This window comes from Telmatherina bonti (genome assembly GCF_933228915.1).
Source record: "Telmatherina bonti genome assembly, chromosome: 15".
In the NCBI taxonomy this organism is placed as follows: Eukaryota; Metazoa; Chordata; class Actinopteri; order Atheriniformes; family Telmatherinidae; genus Telmatherina; species Telmatherina bonti.
This window is the reverse complement of record NC_136613.1, coordinates 13,474,215-13,487,332: the sequence shown is the minus strand read 5'-3', so window position 1 is coordinate 13,487,332 and position 13,118 is coordinate 13,474,215. Positions and strand designations below refer to the sequence as shown.

Here is a 13,118-nt window from a genome sequence, read left to right as displayed (position 1 = left end):
CCAGATATTTAATCTTTTTTTATTCAATTCCCCACCCTTACTCTTGTTTTTTTGTTTTGTTTTTTTTTATTAAATCCAATAGGAAAGTGTGTCCAAACCTTTGACTGGTAGTGTATACATAGACAGTTAACATTACACATTCATTTCAGGCAGTTTCATACTACCAACATAAAGAATAGCTAGAAAGTTCTGCGTATGTACATAATCAGGAACAACTGCTGGTCTCTCATATGTTTTTTTTTTCTTTTTTTTCTTTTTTTATCATAATTGAGTCAATCTTCAGAGAACATTGAACAAAATACGGTGGAAGAGCTACAACTAACAGCTACTCAAAGAAAACACTGCTGTTTACAGCTTTCTAAATACCATGGACAGCCAGAAAGCTTTTAGAAAATATTTTGTGGATTAATGACACCAAAGTAGAACTTAATGGTGTAAATATAAAGTCTACTCTTTGGAGAAAAGAAAAGCTGTGATGAAGCAAAGTCTTGTTTTGCAATGAAGGACATTTTGCTTTCATTGATGCAGTAAAGTGCAAGATGTCTGTTGCTGAACTGAATCTCAAGCGTAAGTGGATTGCTGCTGAAAGATGAAAAACCTTGTCACTCAACTTATTTTACCACAGAATGGCAATTAAAACAATGTGGCGGCTTTGTGGCAGTGTAGAAGCACTGTGAAGGCTTTTTTTTTTATGTTATTTATTATCTGGCAACCATGAATGCCTGCCTACTGGATGCATGAGCAGAATAGTCTGACGATAAGTCAGTAAGAACCTATTCACACTTTATTTACAGTTAATCAGTTGCTAATATAAATTATGTTTTTATTTATTCATATTCAAGATTGGGATAACTTTGTAGAACACAACCGTACAGGTGAAAATTAAGGGGTGTGTATTTTCTAAGCTTCCCATCACATGCCACTACTAATTTAAAGTAAAGAGTTAGGCTTAATAAGTCCTTCACTCATAAGTCCCTCAAATATTCTTATATTTTTGACAGCACATCTTTTAACCTCACTGTTTCTCCTTCCTGAATACCAACCTCACAACTTATCAGCCCCTACCAAGAATGTTGCATATAATTCTTAGCTGCTTCCATCTTGCTTTACGCATAACCTGGCAAAGACTCTATTCACAAAAAACAAACAAACAATAAAAAAAATTCATTAGAATGTACAAAGAAGACCCAAATTGTGCAAAACAAAGATTTATTTACCCTTTTTTATTTTATCAGCATTGTTAGCTAAAACCTAATCTCCATTAAGAGCCTCCATAATCGGAAGGAAAGTCAAGGATTGGGAAGTGTGGCATGGGTTGTATCTCCCAGGGATAACCCTCACACACTTCCTCTCCAGAGACGATGAAGAAAGGATTATATTGTTTCAGCCTGTGTGATTGACAGTCAAGTGTTACACCAAAGCTAATTAGTTTTTCCCCGTCCAAGATAAAGACTGGGGCGTGACGATGCGATTACAGTTTATTTTGATAATGACAGAAAAAAGGCTAATTATTTTTAAGGTCTATGGCAGCATGCCAGTGGCACGAGCCTGTTTACATCAAGATCGGAGCAACAGAGCTTTAAGTTTCACAATTTCCAGGTTTTATTCATTATGACTATAACTGAGAGGGAATAATGGTATTAATTAACACGTGTTTGCTGTTTCACAGCAATTTCATGAGTTAAATGTCGTAAAAGACCATTAAGAATCTTGACAAATCCAGTCCAAACAAGCAAACAGCAGCTTTTTTTTTTCTTTGATCAAACTGTAAAAACACAGGCAGAGCAATGAATTTGCAATATTTTTGTCTTACAGTAAACTTCTGTTCATCTGTTTTAACCTAACATGTATAATATGCTTTCATTCATTTATTTGGAGACATTTAGCACAGATTTAAGATTTTTAAGCTTCTTCTCCGCCATCTTAACAATTTATTTAAATCTTAACCCCAAATCCAATGCTAAAAAATTACAGAAAAGTTATTTTCTTTTTTTTTTCCAGATTTATTTTTACATCTAAACACAACTGAACAGCAGAGACAAAGCGATCTACTGTGAGGAAAAGGTAATCATGGGCCAGTCGCATCCCCAGAGGAAAACTACATCATGCAAGCTTAATAAGAAAATAAAACCATATGTATCCATTTAACCACCAAAAATGACAAGAATTTACTTCACAATTGTTTTAGATCCCACCTGATCATCTTTTAAAAGCCTTAAAATATGCCTATTTCTATATTAGATATAGGCAGACATTTTGGTATTTGCATGCAACCTTCAACAATGAAACTTTTTTTTTTTTTTTTTTTTTTTTTGCCTGGATAATGCCTCTATGATTGAAACAACTCCAACTGAATTAGGCTCAGATCTACTTGTTATTACAAAACATTGTATAGATAGGTCATTTCATGTGATGATCCTATTTTTCCTAAAGAGGGGTTGGGAGTGATATTAATGACTTTTGGACACTTGAAGTTTTTAGGGGGGTTAAATGAGCGTTGGACTGGCACATAAAACATTAATCAACTTAAATCTGTGACTATAGTTCAAACAGATTTATTTGAACCATTTTATGAAATAATAAGCGAGACAAGGTGAACACATTAAAATGAGGGAAAGACATAAGAAACGATAAACATATTTTCATAAAGTTACTGTATTTTTCAAAGAATCAGACTACAGTGTAAGTAAACAAAAGCCTTTATAACAATGACTTTTATTTAAATCTTTAAAGCCAAGTATTCCAGGCGATGTTGTCCACCTTCTTATGCTGGATCCCAAATTAATAACCCCTCAGTGTGTTCTTGCATGCTGATCAGATGCCAAACTATACTTCCTTTCCACTGCCAAAGAGAACCAATTTAATTCCAAGCTCCTTCCACTCCAACAGAGACAAAACCTCCTTACCTCCTTCTTATGTGTGACCTCAGACTTGCTGTGACATTAAATTATTCAAACTATTTATAACTTTGGACATTTGATTTGTTGAAGCTACAAAAAGTCTCAAACCAATCACATTTTTCTGTTGTAGCTTTTATCTCATCAGTCACTCTTTGGCATTGAAGCAATGCTGGCTTACAAAGAACACACACACCTGCCAACAAAACACATATTTATATACATACTGAATCACTCTAAAACATTAGTTAGGGGCAACTAATGTGATTAGGCAATAGCAGCATTTATCATTTTAATCCATAATTACAAAGCTTGTGCCAGGGAAACAACCTCACTTTGCAACCAGAGAGCCGATTTGTCCGTCGTGTGTTTGAACACAAAATAAATGGAAGACACATTAAAAAGTTCATCTCTGCCCAAAAGAGCTGAGAAAAAATACATAATTTTTTGCTTTTCTTTTTTTTTTTTTAAAAAAAAAAGAGGAAATTTTATTTTTTCAATCAAAGAAAATTGACATTTTTCGCTTTGCCTGATGTGTTCATGTTGCATGGAAATTTTACAATCTTCTTTTTTCTTTGTTTTTGTTTGTTGTATTTTTAAGTGAACAATTCCAATGCATTTTTTAGTGATTTTTTTTTTTTTAATTCTGCATTAAGAGCCTTCTGACAGCCAACATTTAAGGAACTGGGAATCATTAGCGAGCATTCTCTTCTGTGAAAGCCATTCCTGGCAAAATGTGTGTGCATCCTTTCCTTTGATTATTCAGAATTCATGCAACTTTGATGAGCTCATCTTTGAAGAGCTCAGTTTTAATGAACGAGCAGACCTTTTGCACTCAATTACCCAGATAAACAGCACTGGAGACTTTTTCCATGACTGAAATCAGGTCAGATTTTGGCAGCACATAAGTCAACACACAAAAAACACTCAAGCTGTCAGTGGAACATTTTGTTGCCTACTGATGTCAGTTTGTGTGACAGTTATACCTGTGTTGTAGCAGTAGAGGTGGTGCTGCTCCTCGACCCCCACATCTGCTGAAATTGCACTCTGATCTCGGCAAACGTCTCAATGATGACGGCAATAAACACATTCTGGAGGAGTGAAAGTCAGACGAAAGCGCTGTAACAATTACAGGTAAATAGTGACAGTCATTCATTATTTACCCAGAGAACCTGCTACTTACAGGGGGATATCATTATGCCTGAAAACTCCTTTTATTGTTCAAGTTCCCATTACAGTTTATAAAATACAAGCAGTAAAGAGACAGAGGCTCTAACCTTGACAAGCCACGCCAAGAAGAAAATGAGAGTTATGAAGTAGAAGTAGGAGCGCCAGCGAGGGAAACTGTCGATGGCTCTGTACATGAGGAACACCCAGCCTTCCTGTGACGCTGCCTCATACACAGTAAATATACTTGTACCTTAAAACGGAAAAAGAAAAAAAACACCCCAGTATGTGAGACATTAAGGTCCATTCCCAGCTCATCCTCTTGCCTTCATCAAGGTGCTCATTCTCTTTTAGGAGTCCATTAAAAGATAATGGTCATCTAGGACTTTATTTGGTGTGTTTGTGACCATTTGCATGTCTGGATAATCCCCAATTCCATGCTCTATGAAAGAATGAGGACACTTAAAGACACATTCCGTAATGTTTTGACCTTAAAACTCTGTCCTGGACTTGTTCGATGACACAATGACATCTATGATGTGCATTTCTACAGCAGCTGCGGCAAAAATTCTGGACTGTGTCTTTAAACTCTGCAAAATGGAGGGGCAGTGGGTGGGACCAAGGGCAGGGAACATGTGAATCTCAGACCAACCATCTCTGATTTTTTATTAAATTTAGTTTCTCATAAGCAGAACACAACAGGTTTCAAATTTTGTTTCTACATAGATCTATCTAGTATTTACATTGGAAATGTTATGTTCCAACTTAGATTTTCATGTATTTTATAGTCCTTAGCATACATTCATTTCTGATTCTGGCTTTGTGAGCTTTCTGAAAAGGTCATGATGAACTTAAGAACTTTAGCTTAGTTACACAGTATCTGCTTATTCTCCTTACAGACATAGATGATGTGTAGAGGCCCTGACATGTCTGCTTTCAGACACTTGGGATCTGATTAACTACAACACTCCCTTCCTTTGAAGAATTTTACAGTTAAGGAGTCAGATACGATAGTGCCATTAGGGGCAGTGTTGATCAAATCCAGTCCTCAGACATGTTCCTCCTCCAAACCACCTGAGTCAGATTATTAAACTTCCTCATCAAGTTCTTTGCAGCCTGTTAACCAGCCCTTTATTTCACTTAGGTGTGTTAAGGTAGGGTTACCAATAAAACATGCCGGGCGGGGGGTCCTGAGGACTGGAATTGAGAAACACTGCATTTGGGAAATTATAACTTAGTGGTCAGTTTGACCTAACCTTTCAAGCAACAACAGACATTTGTTGTTCAGAATAACATAGGATTATGACAAGCAATTGATGTACTGTAGGCGAAGGCTTAAAAAGTAGTTTTGTGTAGAACTCTTCAGAGCATTTCAGACTTCTGCCGTCGGACCTCTGAACTGTCTCTGCAAATTGCAATTTGTATTACTCTGTTGCTTTTTATTTTCTGTTCAGTACTTTGTAATCTTTTCCACTTCAGAACCAGACTCCTCGTCATTGACAGACTTTTTTGCACAACTATAACGTATCCTTATACTGTAATTGTTTTTCTTTTAAGGTTCAGATGTACCCTATATTTTGTTGTTGTTGTTTTTTTTGTTGTTGTTTTGGCAAACTCATTAACCTGATGAAATCATCTCTAATGCATGTCTTTGTCACTAACAAATTTCATCAAATTTACCTAACAAACATAAATCATGTAAGCTTGCCAAACCACAAAATGGAGCTGTGGGCTGTTTTCCAGTTGCTGCCCTCTCTGCAGATGAACTGACTGCATTTGTAACATCAAGCAAAAGATCATTTAATTGAGAGAGAAAAGAACATGTCAATATTCTAATGCTTGTGAATCCTAATCAAGGCTTCGTCTGAATGCAGCTCCACATAGCAAGCAGAGTAAATACCATCCAGACCAAACATTTGGCCTGGAAAACACACTTAATGCACCATATTTCCATACTGTGAAATAATCAGTCTCCATCTCAGCTATGCAGATACTGGATTATTCCTGGATTTGATCAACATTCAGTTGATAAAAAAAAAAAAAAAAAAACCCATCCAGCAGGCTGCAGAATGAACAGCTTTGTGCTACAAATAGTTTTCAGAACTTTGAAGATCTTTTCTTTACACAAGTTTATTTTTCCAAATGTCTCAAGACAATATCCAATAGTACAGCATATTGAGTCTCTATTTTTCTAAAATAAATTTATAAAGTGTAATCTGCAGTTTTGTATACAAAGATTAAACCCGTGTTGCATAAAACAATCTGTATGGATTGCATGATTGTGATTTTTTTTTTTTTTTTTTTTTTTTTTTGAAGGCAGTACTGACAATAACAAGATTATACCCAATTCATTAAATCCACTGTAGCCAAGCTCCTGTCGGCTGAGGCCCAGCTCTTCTAGATTCATGCATTTAAAGCCATGAGGACACTGGTAGCCTTCTCCATCAGGGGAGCAATGTGTGTCAGGGATAGCCAAGCTGTTCCATGTCACTGTACTAATAAAAAGGGAGAAAAGAAAAAGCATAATTAAGTGGTTAAAACACCATATTTCAACTAATGAAAGAATTTAAATGAGAAAAAAAAACATTCAGGCATTTGAGACCAGAATCCTGCTTATCTTTATCCTTGTCCTGTAGCCACAGGTGTTACCAAGAACTGCTTGATTTCACTAATGAAAATTAATGCCTTTAAATTGCCTGCCCAGACACTCATCTAAATTGTTTATTAAGCGGTACAGAATCAGGAGGGATAATTTATCACGCTATCACAAAGGCCAATCAGAGGCATAACAGTGAACCCTGATAAAGCTAATTAGACTAGGCTGAATAGCATCAACACATCTTATGAAAGGATATCACTTTCCTCGATGGCAAAGAGGAGACGAGTGAAACCAAGCATCAGGGACAAAGTGTCCAGTTATGACTAAATATTAATCATCTGTGAGTCAAATGAAAAACAAACCATTTTTTTGATCAGATATTGTTCCCAATCCGTTTTGCATCATTTCTGTAATCAAAGCTAGCAGATCCTGTCCACATCTTCTGGCATAGCAGGTCTACCAAACCTGACATTTTTACTCATTTTTACTCAAACTCTCATTTATTTACACACAGTAAGATGCTGAACACCCCTTTCCAAAGCATGCTTACAAGAGTTAAATGTCTTACATACATTGGCTTTAAATATTTCCATCTAAAAAGGTTGTAAGGGTTTTCCAACAACTCATCACAACATAGCTTTCAAAAATTCCTCAAAACAAAGACGTCGTCCATGTTCAGGCTTTGCCCTGCTTAAATCACAGCGATGAGGTTGGCTGCAAGAAATCCTGACAATCAAAAGAGTAGATCCTTCTAATATTTACGTCTTCAAAAAAACTCTTCCATCAAACCTCAATCATATTCTTTGTGTGAAAAGGTAAAGAGCTTGACTGTGTGCAAATGACAAGATGCAATCAAATTAGACACATCATTCCATCTTTGATAGGTTTCTAAAATACGTAATTACAACCAAGTAATGTGTATGCACATACAGATTCAGCACATATCAGAACCCAGCATGAATATGCAACATTTCCTGTGACATCTATTCTTCTACAAATGAGGAATAGAGACCATGGCTACGTAGCGTCTCTGCATACATGATAAAGAAAGATGAATGTTCCGATTCAAAACTGGACACTGCAGAAAACTTAAATAACTATGATTAGTGTCAACTTTTACGACAGCCTTCATCTTTCACCAGGACTGAAACCTCCTTCCTCTTTTGTCTCTTTTGTTCCAAGATAAAGTATGTAGAAAGTCTCTTGTGCAAAGTTTGAAATGCTTACCATGAAATGTGTGCCATCAGAAGTGTGTACATATATATATATATATATATATATATATATATTTATTTATTTATTTCCATTGGAGGCAAATCTTTATCTCTTTCAGCCTCTTAATGATGATGCACAGAAACTAACATATGTTTAGATATGTAAGTAGAAAAAAATAGAATCATATGGATCAAATTCATCTTTCATTCTTACCCAGATTTTGTATCATTTGTTACACAGTGATGGTTGAATGTTCCAAACATCTGAACACCAAGAATTCCATAGAGCAGAAGAAAAAACAGCAAGAAGATGGAGACACTCCAGATCTGTTCCCCAGATCGCCTGCAAGCATGATAGAAAGTCATATTTTATATATATATCCACCCCATCTGCACCATAAAGTGGAGCCCTATTTATGAGAAATCTCTGTGACGGTATATTGTACTTGAGAATGTTGGTGATGCGAGAACGGGGAAGCTCAAAGCGGAAGTAGATTCTAAAGGCGCGGATCATTATCAGCGCTCGGGGGATTCTCAACATTCCCCATGGAGACATCTGATCCACAAGCTTTGCTATTTCAAACACCTAAAAAAAAGAGAAATTCTCTCTTAAAGGATCAGTCAGCTGATAACTGGTGTGGAGACAGAAAATTTGCTAAATTTATTGAATGTACATTGTGGTTTGATTTACCTGTAGCACCAGCGAGACCCAGATGAAAAACACCATGAATCCATCAAACATACACCAGCGATCCTTCACATAGGAGTTGTCGCCCTGAATAAAAAGGAGAGACATCAATGCTGAGACAACTTCAAAAAGGTAATAAAATATTAATCCAAAATAATTACAGCATCAATGATATCAAATTCACATATTTGAAAAGTAAATAGATGACACATTGCAAGGCCTCCCCTGTTGGGATGTTTTCATCCCATTTCCTCCCATCGCTTTCTTAAACTCTGACACAGAAAGCTTTTAAAGCAGAAGATGTGTCTGTGTGTGGCTTCAGTAATGGTGCGGCAACGATCCAAGCAAGGCAGAATGTGAAATTACAGTGGCCGTTTTGACAGACTGACCACAATGTTCGACAGTTTTAACATGATAAGACAAAATTGTAAGGTCCTTGAAGTGGGAACAAACTGCAATGTCAAGGGGTCAGTAGAAATGGGCGTCCTTAATTACCACTCACAGAGCAAGAGGGGGACTGCGTAAGAAGCTCTTAGGGGGTTAGTCTTCCACTGGAAAGGCTGCAAAATGGAAGGGTGTGTTCTGAAACACTAAAGATAAGGACCATGTTTGATGGCACCCACTGACAAGTACGAAAGCATGCAATTACATTCCTGTGCTGTGTGCATCATTGATTTTGGGTAGGAACTTTCAGCAAGTAGCAACAAAATACAACGTACAAGTTGCATGAAGTATAATATTAGACATGTTAAATACCTGCACTCTTGTATGATTTGGTAATAAAAGATGTTTACAATTTCTTGAAAGCTTTGTCTTACTTCATAAATGACATTATTATGAGTTAAATCACAACAGACTAAGAAATAATTCTGTTTTAAAGGCAAAGAAGTGAGTGCACCAAAGATCGAAAAGTAATGTTAAATAAAATAAGAAGAAACTCCTCTTCTTTTGTTTTTTTTTTCTTTTTTTATATATTATTTCTAATTCTGTGTCTTTGGGCGCTTTCCTGTTCGGTATCTTTGATTTGCCAGTTAAGTTGTCCACATTTTTATGGCGGTAATTATGGGCCTTTCATCTGCCAGCTGTGTTTTCTTGGATGCCGCTTTTCAACGTTAATGGTCTACCTGGAATTTGAACTGGGATTATTCATCCAAATATAAAAAAAAACAAAAAAAACAAACAAACGAACGCAGCTCAAAGAGCTGCAGACTCGATGAATCATAATGCCTTTTGGCAAATTAGTGAGAAGAAAAGATTCATGTCTAATATGGCTAAAAAAAAAAACCTTCTTATGAACATTCCTCATAGACAGCACAATAAAGATGGAGGTAGCCAATGTGACATCATCTCCTGGTTTGCTGAGTACTGTGATAAATCTCTTGACTGTTTTTTTTTCTTCCATTTGAAAAAAAAGAGAAAAAAAATCTTAAGATCACCCATTTGATTGCTGTAACTTAATATATTTTTATTTTTCATTTTCACAGACAGAAACCTTTTTTTCCATTATTTGCTAAAGCTGTCATGTTCTAATTAAGCTCTTTGGTGTCCTATGACTTGGTTGATAATAGTCAGATGCTGATTTTCTCCTCTGCTTCTCTGTTTTTTTGGGGGGTTTTTTTTGGACTTTTTGGGCATTAAAAACCAGAAAAGTCTATAAATATCATGTAGCATGCAATCAGCTCCATGCCCCATAGTATTTCCACAATGTAAATCCATTTTTTGTCTTAAGTTTAAGACAAAAAACTGCCACCATGATTAAATGTTTCAAACTGAGTAGTGTTTATCTATATTAGCATTTTTCAGTCTCTACCTTGATGATTCCCCTGATGTGCATCTTTGCAATCATCTCAGCTGTGTAGAGGAACATCAGCAGCGTGTCCAGCGTAAATGTCACATACTGCAGTGGAGGGTAGTGCTCAAAGGTCTTCGGGGTGTTCATACACACGGAGATGACACTGATGATGGCACAGGCCCGAAGTAACGAATGGACCCACTTCAGGAGGAAAACAGATAAAAGAAACATAAAAAAATGTTATCCATTTTTTTTTTGTTCTCTTACTGTAATGTTGTCAAATAAAACAGAACACACACGGCATGTAAGCGGACTCACTGGTTTGTTGATCCAGAAAATGTCAGCACTGTCTGCAAGGGTCTCGTCCGGCCCAAAATCAGTCATGGGCTGGGCCTCGACCCGTGAGCTCTGCTTCCTCTTCAGCATGCTGGGGCTTGCCGTGCTATACAGAGAGTGAATCTAACAAATGGGGAGGAGGAGAACCACACAGTGACCAAAGCTAAAAGAGGAACAGGGGAGCACTCTGGCTGCATCCAAGTCGGGGCAGTTGCAGTGCAACTTCTCAAACTTCAATCATGTGGATTAAAATTTAAAACCAAGAATTTAATATGTACCTAATGACGCAAAGATGCATAGCAGCAAATGATGGAAAAAAACATGATTGGCTTCCATAAAACTTGAATTAAAGATTCGATTATTCAATGCATAAATAAAATCCTTGTCAAAGGCTTGTACATACAATCTCCATTACCAAGCTGTGATGCTTGTTCCACAAAGCAAACTTCCCCGACTTGAATGTGCCAGAGGTGTGTACCTTAAAACTGCACATGTTGCATCACTGAATGGCCACTGTGATACACAACGCAGCTCACATGGAACACAGAACAAGTGTTTTCTTACTGGAACAGCTCCAGTAACTTACCATTTAAAAAGATCATATGAGATCTTCATCAAACTGAACACCAAGGCACCAGAAGAAAATGCTGCACAATGTGAGGAGGTTGGACTTTGTGTTACCTGCCCTTGTCAACATCTGCATTTATGTTTGTGTGAATGTGCGTATGCAGAAAAAGAAAAACTGTCCAGGCAGTTTCAACATAAGAACACAAGAAGAAATGACACTCTGAATGGAGACAAAGCGCACATACCAAAGGGAAAAGTAAAGCTGAAATTGCTCCAGCACTGCACATAGCATGCGATCAGGCATACCCTGTAAATAACACACAACAGTTAGTCAACATCATGGCTTATATGGTGTACAATACACTACCCACATCTACAGTACGCTTATAGAAGACAGGAATGCTCACCACGTCTGACATCAAGGCATATATGCGACACACTCTGTGAGTGAGTGACTGACTGATTGAGGTGTTGTGGAAGGAGAAGATGGGGTACAAGAGGACTAGCAGACTCACTGTGAGGCTCCTCATTGGTGCGTTCATCCCAAGGTCACAGAGGGGGTGGAAAGACCAACCAGATAGAGAGAGACAAGAGATGCAGAAAGTAGAATGGGCCCCAAAGGGTTGGAGGTCCTGCAGCGGTAATAGTAAATAGTAGGGGTCATAAAAGCAGTGAACACGCAGCTTCAACACAAAACTATACAAATAACACGTCGCCTTTCTTTCCATTAGTAGCATGCAGACAGATGTGCTTTCATTTGGAATGATTCTGATATCCTTTTCCTCCATCTCTAATGTCACCACAATACCACGATGGTCTTCACAGCACATTTGATTGCTTGTCTTTCCTGCAACAATACACCTTCATTTGAGAGCTAATATACTTTGATGGTCACTATCACTTTAATGGGAAAAGTTGCAAAGAAAAACACTAATAAAGAAGATCTTGCATATTTTTTTGTTTGTTTTGAAGAAATGAGAGCTGTTTTAGAGATGATATGCCGCAGTTAACACATTTAAATGTCATTCAGTTGGTGTGAAAAACATGACGAATTACACTGGGTTTGGGCAGAAGGCACAAAGTCTTGTACAAAGTCTAAAACAAAAATGATTACACAGCTTCTTGCATTACTATAACAAAAAAAAAAATTGCATCTGATAACCGAAACCACAAACTTAACTGGAAAACCTTTACTGGGGCAATAAGTAAAGCGGAAATTTGGAATTGATAAAAAAAAAATCAAGGGAAAACTTTTATTCTTGTGGCCAACACCAGCTGAGGATGGGAATACAAAGCAGAGAATACATCTGTATCACCCTCACTTCCTTACATGTTCTTCCTAAGAAAAGAAACTGTCCATCCCATAAACCCCATGTAGTTAGAAGCAATTTCCCAGTATAATTGCTACACTTAACATATGCAGATGGAGATGTGAAGAAGAGTGAAAACAAAATTGCAGGGTCTAAGTGCTATTATGTGGGAGTATAGGTGGCAAAGACTGCAATTACTTTCCCATTTGGAAAAAGGACATGTTCCTCACGCAGAATGATGCGATCTTGGGGCAGAATAATTGTAACTGTAGAAATCTGAACATTCAAACTTTCTTGTTAAAGTTTTTTTCCTGAGTGCACTGTGGCTGCATCCGATGTAAAGACAAAAAAACAACAAAAAAAACGTGGACAGGAATGCCCAATTGCACTGTTTGATTTTAGCTCTACACAGAGCTGAAGAGATTCATATAACTAAAGCTTGATTAGTGTTTCAGGAAGAAAAAAAACACCAGAACATGTCCTAATTGATCAACTTAAAAAAAGCATTTAAAAAAGGTAGAGATATGACGACCACTTTAGCATCTTTT

At 37.0% G+C, this 13,118-nt stretch overlaps 1 protein-coding gene across 1 annotated transcript in view; it reads right to left on the bottom strand.

Annotated features, from left to right (window-relative positions):
- The window catches only part of nalcn (sodium leak channel, non-selective), a gene marked incomplete at both ends in the record, with an annotated part of 71,307 nt that extends 59,760 nt beyond the window's left edge, over nt 1-11,547 (bottom strand). The window contains 9 exons of the mRNA XM_079253831.1: nt 3,884-3,988; nt 4,175-4,317; nt 6,408-6,559; nt 8,092-8,220; nt 8,324-8,463; nt 8,569-8,652; nt 10,376-10,558; nt 10,676-10,816; nt 11,506-11,547. Of these exons, the coding sequence (XP_079109957.1) occupies nt 3,884-3,988; nt 4,175-4,317; nt 6,408-6,559; nt 8,092-8,220; nt 8,324-8,463; nt 8,569-8,652; nt 10,376-10,558; nt 10,676-10,816; nt 11,506-11,547 (1,119 nt within the window). The remainder of the gene's footprint in view (nt 1-3,883; nt 3,989-4,174; nt 4,318-6,407; nt 6,560-8,091; nt 8,221-8,323; nt 8,464-8,568; nt 8,653-10,375; nt 10,559-10,675; nt 10,817-11,505) is intronic.
- Between the last annotated feature and the right edge of the window lie 1,571 nt (nt 11,548-13,118).